The sequence below is a fragment of the Nanorana parkeri genome, unplaced genomic scaffold (genome assembly GCF_000935625.1).
Source record: "Nanorana parkeri isolate BGI_ZX_2015 unplaced genomic scaffold, ASM93562v1 scaffold225, whole genome shotgun sequence".
Taxonomy (NCBI): Eukaryota; Metazoa; Chordata; class Amphibia; order Anura; family Dicroglossidae; genus Nanorana; species Nanorana parkeri.
This window is the reverse complement of record NW_017306493.1, coordinates 1,096,596-1,113,640: the sequence shown is the minus strand read 5'-3', so window position 1 is coordinate 1,113,640 and position 17,045 is coordinate 1,096,596. Positions and strand designations below refer to the sequence as shown.

General features: G+C 42.2%; 1 protein-coding gene across 3 annotated transcripts in view; it reads left to right on the top strand.

The window, feature by feature from the left end:
• Nucleotides 1-11,591, top strand: part of CARMIL3 (capping protein regulator and myosin 1 linker 3) — a 78,003-nt gene extending 66,412 nt beyond the window's left edge. The window contains exons 31-40 of one of the 3 annotated variants that reach the window (XM_018556138.1): nt 156-385; nt 1,505-1,602; nt 1,763-2,018; nt 3,815-3,904; nt 4,004-4,067; nt 4,320-4,402; nt 7,452-7,638; nt 7,934-8,023; nt 9,510-9,599; nt 11,108-11,591. In XM_018556138.1, the coding sequence (XP_018411640.1) occupies nt 156-385; nt 1,505-1,602; nt 1,763-2,018; nt 3,815-3,904; nt 4,004-4,067; nt 4,320-4,402; nt 7,452-7,638; nt 7,934-8,023; nt 9,510-9,599; nt 11,108-11,145 (1,226 nt within the window). In that variant the 3' untranslated portion in view covers nt 11,146-11,591. Of the gene's footprint in view, nt 1-155; nt 386-1,504; nt 1,603-1,762; nt 2,019-3,814; nt 3,905-4,003; nt 4,068-4,319; nt 4,403-7,451; nt 7,639-7,933; nt 8,024-9,509; nt 9,600-11,107 lie in introns of those variants that run through there. The other 2 variants (XM_018556139.1, XM_018556141.1) reach the window with 2 other exon arrangements.
• Nucleotides 11,592-17,045: the final 5,454 nt, after the last annotated feature.

Sequence of the window (17,045 nt, the reverse complement as noted above, 5' to 3'; positions counted from 1 at the left end):
TCTCTGATATATATACATTTCCAAGTTTTCACGCACAACGCTAACATAAACATTTTCATGCAACATGTTTTGTGGGAAACATCCCTTTATTGTTCAACTATAAAATCTTTCTGTTGTAGAATATTAACTGAATCTGTATGCCCCTCATTTGGTAGGTGTGAGTGAGCAGGAACTAAGCCCCAAGACACTAGATTTGGGGTCCCCTGGCTCCCGTGAACTCAATTCTCCACCTGCGCTCTCCTCATCCGCTAGCAGTCAGCTCTCTCGCTCTCTAAGCGTGTCACTAGAAGGTCTTTCTGAACTACCCACAGAAGGGAGTAAGCTGCAGCATCAAACTCGGGACAGGCCGAAGCAACAGTCACGTAGAGCGCCAGGAGGAGGAAAGGTGAGAGGAAGCTGGAATTGAGGAGATAAAATGACTCCGATTAAAACTCAAATAAATGCTCAACTAAAACCACTCTTGATTCTTGATTGTCATCATAGCCAATAAGAAAGATACAGCTTTTTAGTACGTAAAGAGGAACTTTACCCATATCTTCAAAATAACAACAAAGGCAGCTTTATAAATGTATAATAATGACAATCTACAAACACATACTTCTAGGTAATTGCTGGTTGCTTATTTTTTGTATACCTTATTTTTCTTTTCTTTCCCAGTCTTCTCACAGTGGCCTTATTAGCTATGGGAAAGGTTGCTATTTCTCGCTTTACTTCCTGGAGCTTTGGCACATGTGACTAGGACATGTGACCATGCACATCATCTCACAGGAGGAAAATGGCTTTCCCTTAAATCTTGTGAGATTACAGATGAGATTTCCTAGCAATGCTCTGATGATGTAACCTTCCCAGGATGCAGTGCTTGGGCACATTACATCATTTGTGCCAAAGTGGACCAAGAAGTAGAAAAAAAAAATTGTAAGTAAATGAAAAACAGGTTTGTTTAACTAATGAATGTAAGATGATTTTATATCAGCAGGCAGAGCTGTATGCTGATGTGATTTTTAGACAAAGGGGGTAAAGGTCCACTTTGAACTGCAGAAACAGTTCCATACATCTATCTCGTGTTGGTCGATACGAAAACATTCTAATCTAGAGCAATAATTGAGCTGTCTAAAAGCACCCTAGTTCAAAATTCATACATGGCCGGTAATGGAGGCCATGTGACAGAACTGGGTCAGGGGACAGCACTGCATGACAAAGTGGGCCTATCCAGAATTTGTAAAATTTCACTCGTGCTACTGTTTTTTCTGTCACCATTAAGCTAATATTTTGTCACTCAGGCAGTGCTGCTGGTCTGCTTCCCGAAGTGACAGAGACCTTACATATGAGATTCGCTGAGTGGAGTTTTATTACTATTGGAATAAATGTTTGTATCAAATTACAGAACAGCAGTAATTTACTATTCCATACTAGTATTTGTGCAATATTTCAGATAAAATGTCCACTTTAAGAGGCCTTCAGCAGTATGGTTGTATAGGTTGGCTGACCATGTCTTTTAATTAAGGTCCGGGGCCCAGCATCTGATTCTGAACGTCCTGATCCTGCCTTAGACGAGGGCCTTGATGAATTTTTCCATCGCACAGTGCTGACTCAGTCAAACAGGTATTGTACAATATCCTTAATTCTGCATAATTTGCCAGTGTTGAAGTTGGGCTATAGCTTTGCCTTGCACTCATAGTGTAAGCTCTAGCTATAACTAGGGCTTACACTATGGGATATAGTAGAAAAGCATGGTATCATCTGTCATTTGATGTCCCTTCAGTATCTCTTCAGGTCAAGGTGACACAGATGCACCCCCAAAAAGAAGGCGTCGCAGCCTCTTCCATTTCCGTAGAAGTCGGACCCCAAAGAGAGAACAAGACAGAGGGAGAACTGCTCCACCCCCCTCCCCGGGTCCAGAAAAATCAGATCATGTGAAAATTGAAGGATATTCAATAACAAATGGTACACCCATCAGCAATGGAGCTGAAACACATAGCATTGGTGGAGTCAGGGGGTTACCTGGCCGAGGAACACCGGTAAGCAGCACTTGACAAAGTTTGGAGTATAGTTGGCAATATACATACTATATGCCACAAGGAAGTTTCTACAAACCATTTTGTATATGGAATTAGAGATGTGTATCTAAAATAAGGTATATTACCCTATGTAAGCCAGTTTAATTCACCTAAATGTATGGGAAATGCCACTTAAACACTACACAAAGGTGTTTTGAGTATAGTTTTCCATTATTTAGCTGCTTTAAAAGTGTGTGTGCCCCCCCCCAACCCCATTTATCCTTTAATATAATAGAGCAACCTATGTCATGGTTCTTTAGCAGAGATAGGCAACCTTGGCACTGCCGCTGTGATGGAACTACAAACTCATTGAGGCATTTGCAAATCTCTTACAGCCTAGAGGCAGGGGCATGGTGGAATATGTACCTGTAGTTTCAACACAGTTGTGGTGCTGAGGTTGCTTACCCCTTGGCTAAAGCAACAACATAGTGATTTGAGGATGACGAAGCAGACAACAGATACTGGTAAACAAGGTAATATTGTGCCAGTACAATTCCTATCCCCTGGGTGATGGCACAAAACAGTCACTGCTAAATACTGTGTTCATCTGGAGCAATAGAGGAGTTGTTGCACCAGATACAATTCTTTTGAGCAAATATGACTGCTAGGGCTGCAACCAAAGAATCGATTATTCGAAAATAGAAGAATCGATAATGAGAATAGTTGTCAACTATTCTCATTATCGATTACTTGGTTGGATCCCCCAGCTCTCTCCTTCACGCTGGGAGGAGGGCACAGCAAGCAGTGGGTGGGTGCAATAGCCAGCCTGCTATTGGCTAATGCAATTTAAAATGGCCAATAGCAGGCTGGCAATTGTACCAGTTCACTATCTGCTGTATTTACATTCAGCTGCCGTCTGCGGAATCTTGCAACTGGCAGCTGTCACTTCCTGGCTGAAGCTACTCAAGTGCCATGTGCTTACAATACAATTTCAAAAAAATTATGATAAAAGGTGGGGAAAAAGTTATTTTCGGTTTCAGCCTGACAAATTGTGCTGCCGGAGGTGCGTTGCAGTGCCATTCATTTCAATGGCACCCCAAACGTGTCTCCCACCCACAGTGAGATCGCCCGCACTGGAATGCACGGTTCTACGATACCATGTGTTCCAGTGCAGTGCAATTGCAAAAAATTGTGCATGCAGTTTTTTTCTGAAGTAAACTTTATGTTTGTAACACTCTATTTGTGTATTTTTTATTTTAAATTAAGGATGGTATTTATTGAATTGTTTAAATCCAATTAATCAAATGATATAAAAAATTATTGGCCAACTAATCGATTATGAAAATAATCATTAGTTGCAGCCCTAATGACTGCACACTAAGAGATATTTGCACAATGGAAGTTCAATGCTACGCATGGCAAAACTAAAGAAAGCTGTCACTGAGGCAGGCCCCCACCACATCCAACAATGTAGATGCCTGAAAAACTCTTTAAGATGCCTCTGCACTGCATTATGGGGTACAGTGGGGGGAGGGTGGTTGAGATGTTTTCATAGTGCAGGCACTCACGGCACATGTGTACCCTGCATCACCATTTACACAAACTGGCACTGTTGGTTTATCAGTCTTTACAAAGTGACAAGTTGACTTTAATCTGAGTTTTGATGCCTGAAGTCTGAATTTTACAATCTTGTAGATTTCCTAGCATATATTGATTATAAAAAAACATTTCACATTAGACACCATAGTAAACTTACTGTATATTATATATAATATCAGAGAAATTCATAAAATGTTGTTTCTAATGTATGACTTTAGTCCTGTGAGCAAAGGCTGGAGGAAGTACAACCGGCAAGAGTACGAGGAGTTCCACTCCCAGGGATGGATGGTATCCGGCAATGGAAGGAGGTATGTCCTGGAGGGGCACTTTTAACTTTGCTAAAAAGTATTGACATTTGCACCCTGCAATGTTTTATTGAATTATGAAATGATATCCATCATTTTCAGATAGAGGCACCAGGAAGTACTAACTGTGTACCAGAGGACAGAAGACGCTCTTCTGGGGATGGGGGTAAATATTTATTCCATTCCGTATTCTTCTATCTGGACTTTTCCATGACCCTGAACTCTCATTCTCTCTTCCCCATGAGCAATTCAACCCATGCTTGCTCTGTCTTTTTTCTGGTGTTTCTCCCTACCTATTTTCCACTATCTACGTGCTTCCTATCTGTATGTGCAATGTCTCCCTCTCTTTGCCTTCCCCTACACTTTCCCTTCCTTTTTCTTCTCTCTCTGTCTCTCGCTCTCTCTCTCTGTCTCTCAGAGGAGGGTGCTACGTTTGAGGACAGACAGCCTTGTTTTTCCAACGGAGACAGGACCAATCAGAAGAATTTATCAAGAGAAGAGGTAATCCTATTATTGAAAGCTTTCCAGACTCTGGGAAATAAAAGGGAAGAGGTGGTGACATAAAGTAGTATAAAGCAAGGAAGCCAACAGATATATAGTATATTTTTTTTGTGCAATGGCTAATCTAGTTCCAGATAATTGCTCATTTGTTATTCACTATAAATAAAAGAAACTGCACCAGTTTATTATGATTTGGTTTTGAAATGAGATGTGTTGCATGTAAATATACAAGACAAAGTAGGGTAGTGCTAAATAATTCCAACCTTAAAATAATTTAAATGATAATTTAGAAGTATTGCACGTTTTAAAAAAACCCATGAAAATAGGATTAGAATGAGACAACAATTTGAACAATTCTTTTTCCAGAGATGTGTATTTGTACATTCCACTAACAATTAACCACTCTTTTATTATTTTAGGCAGGAGATTTGTGCTTTGTTAAGTAAGCAGACGTTAGTCTGTAAAGGTAAATTTTAAGGTACCAACAACAGATGACTGGCACCTGAGACTCTTTGAGAAAAAAAAAAGATTGGCCGGGTTGGATTTGGCCAGATAATTGATATTGTTTTATGAGATAACACTAGTGAGTGTCTCTTTACTAAATGCATGGACATGCACAAAAATGCAACATGAGTATACATTAACATACATGAGCGTACAGTATATGCTTTAATCAGATGAGGTCCACATCTGACTGCCATCTAGTTATTGATTCAGTAAGCTGCTATACCACTTACTGTACGCTAAATGTGGCATGTTAAGAGATATCACACGTGATAATATTGTTTGATTTATCAGAGGAAACATTTTCAGGTGTTATTAATGTCTTTGTAAATGTAACACCTGATTCACAGACTTGTTTAACTGGGAAAAAAAGCTAAATACTATATGTGCTTTAAGATCACCTTGGCTTTTCACCTAGTTTAAGCATGTCCTGTTGCAGTAGCAATACTGTACTTAAAGTGCACCTGTGGGTAACCTAAATGCACTAAACTATGATGTGTAGCAGATACCCCTTCCTTTTATGAGGTATGCATGCGTTGCTGCCGTAGCTCTCCTGCACCTATGCCAATAGCAACTTCTTAAAGTCGCAGTTTGCATAAGAATGTACATGTCTATCTGCACCCCAGTTAAAAATTCAAGTGCCTGCTGGTTGCTTAGGCACCAGGCCTTACACTGTGGAATGAAGGCAGGGGCGTGCATATGCTCCAGTACCAGGAAGTGGAGATAATGCTGGAAGTAAGGAATCCAAGGGAAGGAAAAGACAAATCATTAAAGCAAAGAAATATCCTCACAACATATGCTTTTTGCTATATACAGCACCATTTTGACACTTTTATGTATGGAAAACACCACAGTTGTACACTAGGCATGTGAACTGGTATCTCATTGCAAGAAGGTAGAAAATGTATGCCCCTTTGCCACCATGAATATACTAGCCTGCATGATCTCGAGCATTAACTGATTGCTTTAAAAGCAACTCCTATAAAAAAAAAAATGCCACTTCTCCCATTGCATGGGTGTCTTTTGCTGATGGACTCCAATCCTGGCACTCAAAAGGCGATTCAGGCATGAAGAAAAGCTTTAATGTGTAACCTACTTGCCCAGTAAACTAGTAAAGAGTTCTTACTTGTTAAACAGTGGCATCAAAACACAAAGAAACTCAATCCCATTTTTGTAAAAAAAAACAAAAAAGGTTTATTCTACACTCAACCTAACAATTAATGCAGAATTTTTACCAGTACCTAGGCTAAGGTAAGTATCAGGAAACACCGGCTTGAAAATGAGGAGATCCTAGCCAGTGATTGGTTATGAGGTCACATGGAACTCTGGTTACCTGCGGACATCACTTCAACAGACCGTATTTGTATGTAGAATTTTATTTTATTTTTTTGTAGCACGAAGATTACTTTTCTGTTTTGGGAGCTACAAGCTATCTGGTGTTTGAATAGCAAAGGTTGCAACTTACTTAACCCCAAAGGGGAGGTAGGGGGATTACTCATAAATACCCTATGCTAGCAATCTTTTTTGGGCACCAAGGGCACAGACGAGTCTGGAGCCAGTCAGAATCAGGCACTGTTACTTATTTATGAACCCATCTCAAATTATCCCCAAATGATGATGGACATGCAGCATGATATCAGCATGGCAGGTTTGGGAAAGGGAGTGGGTGACATTAGCTACTGTCCACAGAGATACCATTTTTCCTGCTTTGAGTGCCAGACTGGTGGTCTAAGTACATACAATTGTTAAAAAAGATAAAAAATATTACTGCTTAGTTCTGATTCCATAAAAAAACCTTTTTTACATAGCATGCCACTGGTCTTAAGTGATCACCCCTTAGTGTCTATGGCTGCTTTACGGTGTTAGTCTGATGAATTCTTCTGAATTTTTATGGTTCAAAATATCTGCTCCTGTGCAGTGCAGTGCTAACTCATTTCACGCATCAGCGCTTAATCATAGAGCCTATGAATCATCTAATTAATGCTATGATTAAGCATTGATGTGTGAGGGGCTTTGTGTGTCTTCATACTGCACCATTGTTATCTGAGTATACTTACCAAACTAGCAGATATTGGAATGCAGATGCAGTTTACTTTATTACATGTGATTTTTGCTGTGGGCTGAAAACCAGCATTTGAATTGCACCCATTCTATTGAACTTTGCAGCAGAACTAAGTTGAGCAGTAATGTATTCTGTGTTCTATCAAGTTAGATGTTTATATAACTCTAAGGATTCTTTGGTCATCCAAGCAATGCTAGTGTAAAAACAAAAGTAGGGACCAATTGTCAAGAAAACGTGTGGTGTTGGGATTATCTACCATAAAGAAACTAATCTAGGTTTCAATGCTGTCACCATATCGTTTGCACCTTGCATGTTAGTATGAAATACAGAAAATGTCACTAGTGTGTGACTAACAGACCTGAGCAGTGGGGTACTTGGATCTAAGTTACTTCTTTTATATGAAGCAATCTGTCCCCAGATAACAGGGTGACCGAGAATGTTTACCTCCCATTCACTGCACATTCCCGTCCCTTGTTTTTCCAGGGGGGTCTTACTGTTTCCTGCCCCCCTTCTGCAGAACTGCGGCCAGTTGCTGCCCCACGGGGTAGGAAAGTGTCTTGTGGGGGGGGGCAAGGTGATACCGAATGTCCGGAAGAGGCGAGGAAGGAAATTCCAGTGCCCAGGCCAAGAATCAGAGAACCTGTGAAAGAGGCGGCCCCCCCAGCGGGAGGTGGGAACAGCCCATTGCAAAGACTACACAGCATGCAGTGCTCACTCTCTCACCCACCTTTACCCAAGTCTGCATTTTTGCTGCCTATATCTGTTACCGCTTTCTCAGTTTTGGTTTGTAAATGCATTCAGCCTTGCTGTATATCTCTACATTCTACATTTGTTTTCATTTCTGACGTTTGCTATCCATTATATTTTGCTGTTTGTGTGCCCTCTCTCTTTCCATTCTACTGTGATTTACAACGACCCCTGCACTGTGATGTAATCCCTTACTTTTTCAAAAATGCTTTCATTAGATGGTGCACCACCTGTGCGTAGGCCTCCTCTGAAACCTCAGCGATCTCGGAGGATGCAGTCATGTGATTCAGCTGAAGCGCCAACTTCTGGTGAGATCTTTTTTTATAAAATCATGTATACTTAGTAATCATATCCAGAGAAAAGAAGACATGACTGTAGCTTACTGTATAAAGATAAAACTGTATTTTTTTGAAGAGCTTGGTACATAAAAATCTCATTACAAAATATAATTGTGTTTGGGTTCAGCCAAACATCAGTGATACTGACATATGGAAACTTGTTCCCCATAGTAAGCATTTAGTAACCTGACCTAGAAAACTAATTGGCAGTACTGGGCAACACTTAAAAAAACAAACCCATGCTTTGCCAATATGGCAAAGCAATGGGTTTGCTATAACCCTGCTAGATCCACAAACATATGCTTACTTTTCCTCCACTCCCCCATTGCTCCATTCAGCACCCAAAGTCAAAGAAATTCCTGATACTTCTGGGTATAGAGGAGCATATGACTCATTAAACGTGACACCACTGTGGCCAATTAATGCAATCATACAGGGAGTTGACTCTGGCGAGTTGTTTTCTAACATGTTCGTAAGACAAAAGTCGTGCGACCGTACAGTAGAAACGGTCGCACGCCTTCCACACACCTTGCGATTATCGTCCGTTAATCGCAAGGTGTGTGGGCACCTTTACAATTATCTGCAGATTTTCTGTGGTTAGATAGAAAAGGTGCAACAGATTTCTCCATCTACACTTAACTGTGTGGATGGAGTAATCTCACAGTGTAGCAGTGTAGATCGTATGATTTTTGCCGTACGGAAACGCCACCAACCTTGCAATAATCGTACGATCGGCCAAAGTTTTCGAACATGCTTGAAAGTCAAAAGTCGTACGATTGTACAGTATTTGCGGTTGTACACTGCCCATACACAGGGCATACACAGATGTATGGGCACCTTTAGGTGTATGGGCACCTTTACACAGGACTACCCTTTATCTCCAATTGGCCAAACAGAGTGGTGTGGAAGCAAATGAGAGGGTAGTATAGGGCTGGGGGGTATGCATTAAAGTAAACCTGCATGGGCAAACAATAAGTAGATATCTCTGGCATAGTATCTACATAGCACTCAGTTAGCCTGATGTTGTATGGGTGACCAAAAAGAAGAATTAGGAAAACAAACAGAAGTAGGTTGAGATTCAGTGCAAAGTGACAGTATCTTCGTAATGGGCCATCTCCAAACTCCTAATACTCATCTTGTCAGCACTCCCTCACTGTTCCTGTCTCAGTCACAGCCTGCACTAGAATCCCTAGTTGGCTGGTATTGGATGCAAGGAGAGTGGACAGTGCTCTGGCCTAAGGAATGGCCGTTAGACCAGAGCATTGTCATATGGGAGGCTGTCACTGAATATTGTCACCAGCTGTGACAGAAGCAGGAATGGTGAGGAAACACTGGCAAGGAGAGCATCAGGGGTCATCTTTAGGCAAGGTAACAGTGTCTCTTTAAGTATGAAGACATGATTTATGTGCTGTATTTTAATTTATAGAGAGAGATTAACTATGATATTTTGTTCTAGTGACTGGAACAGGTATTACACTGCAAACGTATGAACAGAAAATGCCTCAGACAGGTGATGCCTTGCAACGTGGACTACGCCACATGGCTGGTAAGTCCTAAGCCTACTCAAAAGTGAGCAAAATGGAAGAAAGAATGCATAGATCAGGTAAGGTTAAATACTAATACTAAAAAGACCTGAAAGATGGTTATAACTGCACCCATGGGACACTTTAATATTAAAAATAGCAAGTTTCTCAGCAGTGCAATTATAACCTCCTTCCAGGTCATTTTAATGGTTTAATACAAGCAAATGTTGCACTGAATTAAATATATGCAGAGAACCGATTAGTTAATTCAGTTAGAGGGGACCAAGGACTAATGTCCTCCTGTGACCTAAAATGCAGCATATAGCGAGCTATTGCCCGCTATATACTGACAAAGCAGAGCCGCAGTGCAGCCGGGATGTTTTTGGTTTGACATGCACTTAAAGAACTCCAGGATTTATTTTGTTTAATCCTTGCAGTGGGTTAAGTGCTTGTTTGTGCCTAGGCTCAAAAATAACAAAGTTATACTCACCTGAAGCTCCAAGCCGGCTTCTTCTTAGACTGGTTCTTCCAACATCTCGCCCCCTCCTCTGCAGCTGTCTAATGTCCTGTAAATCATCACATCTATACACAGTGTATAGACGTGAGAACACTCAGGAAGATTTCAATGCTGCAGGGAGGGGGAGACAGGCTGGAGGGAGTGCTGTGACAGCTGGCTGGCTCGGAGCTTCAGGTGAGTATATCTTTGTTATTTTAGCACCTAGACACAAGCAAGCAAATAACCCTTTCAGTGCATGGGGTAGCCCCACTGCAAGGGTTATTAAAAAACAATGCATTCCTGGAGTTCTTCTTTAAAATATATTCAGGCATACGTTATATAGTGGAGTTCTTTTCTAACGCTGAGATTATGTAATTCTTTTAGGTATAAAGTTAGTTAAGAACAATGGCCTTCTGTACATGGAAAAGGGACTCATGCAACAAAATTCAAGTGTAGCAGCGCCATGTGTTCTCTGAAATCTAAAAATGGCATGTCACAGCAGTACCTGGCACCCTGGCTAGTTGCAAATTAGAGAGAGTGTCTACAGTAGCCTTTCATTATGCTGATATAACATGGCACTGACAATCAAGATGCCAAAAGTTGCCATCTGGTTCAGTGCATTTTGTTACACACTGGTGAGGTCTCTCTACCTTTTCCAGAAATATTAGATACACTTGGTGAATAATATACAGTTTGCCAGTAATACATGCTCTTTTTGACTGTTATAGCTAAGTTAAACATTCACACACAGATATATAACAAGAAAAACAATAGCTTGAAATCTGAAGATAAACATAAAACAATTTGCATTTTGTCTTTTACAATATTCAATGTTCAACCCTTCGAGGTAGCATTTCCTTCCGAATCATATAATCCACCCTACAATGTAGACATTTATTGTGAATTTCAGACCCAATAGATAGAGAGTGGCAACATTTGTGTGTTTTGTTACCCACACCCAGTGAACATAAACTGTATATTTTGTGTATGTTAAATGAATAGGTAATTGCACTGATGTATATGTTTTAATTGCAGAAGCCAAAGAGAGAGATGTGAAGAGTCTGCCTTCGTAAGCGTGACTCCACCATCTGGAAAACTTGAAGTGTGACTTATTGGATAGCTGCCTGTGAACACACCACACAGAGTGCCCAACCTTAGAATAGGTTGCATTGAGAGGCCTATTACATATGACTGTGCATTTTCAGCACCTAATAAAACTTTAAACCTTGAGAAATGGTTGTTTTCTTGCATACCTAATATGTACAATAAGATGGTATAGAGAAAGGAAAGAGTACTTCTTTTAGATTAATAGAAGATGTTTTCCAAGAGTTTGATATTGTTTCAGTCAAGCGGTGTCATAGATGAGCTTCCCTGCACACTGGTGTGTTACTGCAGTGTCTACAACTGCTCCTAAGCCTATAAAGTCATGGGGCTCATCCACAATTGCTACGCCTCTTTATTTATCTTTATGACATATGTGTTCCAATGACATGTACAGAATAAAGCAGCCTTTTTCTTTCCTTCCTATCCTTTTATCTCTTATCTGCTGATTGAGTTTCTAAGGATTGAAATAAGTGGATTTTGTTTTGTTAAAACATTTTCTTTTGGTAAAAAATGGCACCTTAGGTTCTGAACAAGGCAGTTCATGGAGTGTGTATTCAGGACATTCAAGACAAAGTGGCAACGTGTCTGCAGCGACGAGAAATTCTAAGTGATTCTGTGTATGGGGGAACATTGTGCACTTGTCTTCCTCTTTCGAGGATACAGACAAGGGCACATGAGCAGCCAAGCCTGAACACTGTCCCTTGAGTAAGGACATATGGTCATGGCCCCTGTACACATCATTCATGTTATATAGCAGAATTGCCAGAGCTGCTTAATACTGACCCTTTGGTTTCATTTCTTTGTGTCACAAACCCCGAACATGTTTACAGAGAAGTAGTTCTGACTTAAATCTGACTTGTCAGTGACTCAAAATATGTTAAAGCTACAAGGTAGAGTTGTGTTTTGTGACATCCTCCTTCAAATACCGACAACCATTAAGAACATTCACCCAGTCCAGCCATTTACAGTTGGGGTGGGGGCCATTCACATCTTTTAAGGCCATACGAAGGGATGTTAAGGGATGCATCATGGCAAGATGCCCTTCAATATTTAAACTGGATTGCTTGTGTGATATTCAGAAGCTGTACTAAGATACCAAGCATTTCCACATCGCAATGGGTAAGTAAAATGGCCACTTAAAATAATAACACAATAGTCAAATCAAACTTATTCATTACTCATGAGAATTGTAAGAGTAATAATATCGGAAAAGTGCTCAATGGGTCACATGAGCATCAGAGGCAACATGTAGTGTAAAGAGTTCATCACCCATTCCCAGGAGTAGATGGCAAAGGCTTCCCACATCGGGCCTTCCTAATGTCAGGATGTAACTTTAGCCTGAACTGCTGAGAATGGCTGGTGAACCAATAATGTCCATCGCCACACTCTTCAAAATATTTGTCAATTATTGGCAACCCGCTGGCAGGTATCACAGGACCTACAATAATTGACTATGTTGGTGAGCATGTTAGGCCTGGAAAAACTGCAGGTACACCATGGAGTACATAGCAAGTATCCATTGTAGTGCTGGGGGCATTCAATATTGGGTACAGACAGTGTAGTGCTGGCATGCTCAGGCTGTGGGCTGGAGGTTGCATTTATTGGTACATTAGTTTCAGTCTGTGTACCCTCACCTGGCAGGGCTGTACCAGAACCACTTGTACCTAAAATTCTCAGCTGAACACTGACTGTAGCCAATCAGCTATGGTCACTGTTCCAGTATTCTGGTAGTGGCCCACCTACCACTCTCAGAGTACAATAGCCTGGCAGAGGAAATTGAGTGTTATATTCTCATTCAGCCCACAGGGTTGAACATGAAAAAACAAGTAGTGTATGGACAGCCTAAGAATTGTTTACAGGCCTTTAGTGCAGGGTTAGTTGCTTAACTCATGCACTAATGTTCTAAGGCAGAAATATCCCACCAAGCTGCCAACAGCTGCAGTGAAAAGATTTTCTAGCTTGCGGGAAAGCAATTTAAGTTCCCGCAGGCTAGGAATGAATGTCACTGGTGTTGGTTAACTCTGCAGTAAACCCTTTACACACACAAACAGTAGCCACAACCACATGTTTTAATTATTCTGAACTAGAAAGCCCATCCCCAGGGAAAAAAAACTACCCATGCAGTGGGGCTAGCCCCACACCGTATTAGGGAACCAAGAAACCAGACTGAAACTTAAAGTGCAGGTTTAAAATATAAAAGGAGTTTATTGAAAACAACAATAAACATAAATGGCAAAAAACAATAGAGAAGGTCCAGGACGCTGTCAGTGCTAAGCCAGGGGTCAGATGCCAAAATAGGTAGTCAGCGAAACCAGGTCAGGGAGCATGGAGAACAAGATGAATGGAAACAATAGCCGGAGTCAGGTACCAGGAGATTAGTCAGCCAGAGCCAGGATCATACACGGAAATCAGGAATAACGGTAGCATGCTTGGTTTATCAGAACAAATGCAAGGGCAGAGACTGAATACACAAGGTGAAGGTTAAATAGTGACTTGGTGCCTACATCATCACTCTGAGACAGGAATCAGCCAGGAGTTTGCCAGTCACAGCAGAATGATGATGTTTGCGGGTTTGGATTTAAGAGGGCGCCAAAGAGCAACTGCAGGGTCAGAAACACTAAAGCCATGCACAAGCGACTGGACAAGGAAGGGTAAGAAACCCTGACACACTGTTAGGGTTAACTGCTCATTTTTGGCTAGGAGCCCAGAGCCTCTTTCCCCTGTGCTCCAATGGTCAGAGGCCTGTTGACATCATCATGTCTAATGCAGGAGCCATAGTGAGGATGCCAAGGGACAGGCCACAAGCTGGAGTATAGGGGAGATATGCGAGTGCCGACTTAAGGTAAGCAAGGATCAGGTAAGTAAAAATCCTTTATATAGTGCCCATAGATGTTAACGAGCAGTTTTGTCCGACACGGATCCCGACATTACTGTGGAGATCCACCCAGCTGCGTGATTGACAGCTGGCTCTGCCTATCTAGAGGCAGAGCCAGCTGTACCCGCCCCCTCCCCCGTTCGTTCCTCCAGTCAGCGCTGGAGGATCAGAGCGGGGAGGGGGGAATCCCTGCAGGGAGCACTGAGAAGTGAGAAGCACTATTTAGCACAGTCAAATACAGTTTCGATTAGGATTGCACCAATACAGAATATTTGGGCAAGTACTTGTACTCGCCCAAATGCTCCAATACCTTCCCCAACACTGGAACTTCTGGTCAGTGGAAGGTTTCCTCTGACCGGCAGTGCTGTAGGGGAACATGGAGCCAGCTTCCCGTGCATTCAGGAAGCGGGGCAGCGACTAATGACCCGCTCCCGGTTTCCTGATTGGCCCAATCAGGCCATTACTCATCGCCCGGTTTCCTGATTGGCTGGCTCAATGCTGATTGGCTGGGAAGCCGGTTTCCTGGCCAATCACAATCAAGCCGGCCAAACAACATGGAGTCGGCTTCCCTGGCAAACAGGAAGCTGGGTAGCATGTAATTACCTGCTGCCCAGCTTCCTGATGGCATGGAGCAGGCTTCCTGGGCAAACAGAAGCACCGATACTCTATATGTGAGTACCAAAAGCAAAGTATCAGTGCTCCTACTCGATACCCAAAAACCTATATCGGTGCATCCCTAGTTTTGATTAAAGCAAATTTTTGTATAGTGACAAGTAGATTGTCATGAGGGACAAGTAGATTCGAGCCCCGCTTTAGCCCTTGGACAAGTAGTTTTTTCAAAAAGTTCCACACCCCTGAGCTTTCTTTATTGAGGCAAGGATTCTTTAATATCCTATTTAGGCCCCAGAGATTTAGCCTAACAAATTAAAATTATTGTTTTAATGAAAAGAAAAATAGTGCAAGACAATATTTACAGAGATTATATTACAAAGTAGACATTAAGTAACAGTAAAATAAATAGGATTAAAAGTGAAAAGTATTAGCAAAGTTTGCCTAGTGTTTGGTTTCGGCAGAGTCCAGTGCACAGCAGAGTCTAATCTGATGTATTAAGGTAATTGGCATTCATGAATGACCCATAGCAATCTTTCATTATTTCAATGGTATACAAGACATCTGGCTGTCAATAGCAGCAGTTTATTGTTTACCCTCTAATGTTGCTGAGCCAACCTCCAACCCAATTAAAAGAGCTGAGGGGTGTGATATAGGAGTGCTGAAGGGTTGCATTATACTTCAGCAGACAATTATTTCAACCATATTACTACATGACACGGTTTTGCAATCCTGCAGCCAACATAGTATTTAACGGAATGAAATTAGGACTTGATAAAGACTAAATATGTACATGATAACACAGGAATGTTTGGTATCAAATTGATTGTTACTCCCTTATACATTTGCATAGGCACGTTTTATAGATATCACCATTAAAGTACTGATTATGAAATATGAATAGATTTGAGCATTAGATCTGACAGGGCAATTTCAAGTAAAAAAAAAAAAGCAAGATTTACCAATATGTATTGCTGCAAGACTATTTTACAACTATTTAGGGCAGCTTTTAGTAGGCTCTGGTGTAAGGGAGCATCCGGGTAATGGTTTTAATGACACTGGGACTGTTTCCTGTCCAAGATGCTGTAGGTAAAATGTTTTAAAGGAATTCATGATGGCCTGCTTTTTGTTGATTCAGTCTAGTCTGTGTTTTCCCAAAGGGGCCATCTCTACCTCACAGACAAAAGATGTAAATCTGATTGTTTTGCTGCTGATTTGTGAATTTTGGAGGAATGAAGGTGGCACTCCCCAAACAGCTTGGGGTTTATAATACCTCATAATCATCACAGTACCAGCTACAATTGCTTAGTCATTTGGCAATAACACTGAGCTGGCAAGTCAGTAACTATTTCTGCACAAATAGGCTGGAGCTACATGACCGATTACTGCTAAGAGATTAAAGGAGAACTATGAGATGAGTGATTTTCACTCAGCCTCATAGTTCGAGCCGACGTGTGACAATGAAACTGTCACACGTCGGCTCAATAGATCGGGAAGTGAGCGAATGCATACCGTCGCGGCTCCCTGCAGCGCTGTCTGGTGGAACGGACGGGGCGGGTACAGCTGGCTCTGCCTCTAGATTAGGGTTGCCACCCGTACGGGAATGACCCGGACAGTCCGGTTTTGGAATCCTGTGCCCGGGTACACGACTTTGGCAGACCCGGGCACAGGATTCAAGCCGCAGACTTGCTCACCTGACAGCTGGCTGTGAGTGGCGGCGGACGGCGACTGTGAGCGGCGGCGGACGGCGACTGTGAGCGGCGGCGGACGGCGGGCTGTGAGTGGCGGAGGGCGGCCGGCGATGAGGTGTCAGCGGCGGCAGTGGATGAAGTGTCGGCGACGGCCGATCAGCTGTCACCGGCGCGCGATCAGCTGTCATCGAGGCTGCAGCCGGGCGGCGCTGTCTTCACACACTCCCTCCCTCTCTCTGGTGTTCTCGGCTAGGGAGAGGAAGTGACATCAGAGAGAGAGAGAGGGAGCGAGGGAGAAATCATTCTCCGGCAGCCTGCGCGTGGGGACTGGACTCTGAAGCGGCTTCTTCTTCTTCTCGCCTGGGACTTCTGCGACCAACGCCGTCCTTCTCCACACCTGTACCTCTGGACGTCTAAAAAAGGTATTTAAAACATTTAAAGTGTTTAATAAAAAATATTAATTGAAATGGGAGGGGGTGGCTGGCGCGTCGCTTTTTAAGGCCTTGTTCACACCGAAACGCACCACGTTTGCTGGAACGCACCACGATCGCTGTGAAACTTTGGTAACGGGAGGACGCTAGTTTGTGTCCTCCCGTTACCCCAAGGAGAACTATGGGGGAAAACACTGACCCCATAGTTCTCCTTTAACCCCATAGTTCTCCTTTAAACTACACATAACACTACAGTCTGCTAC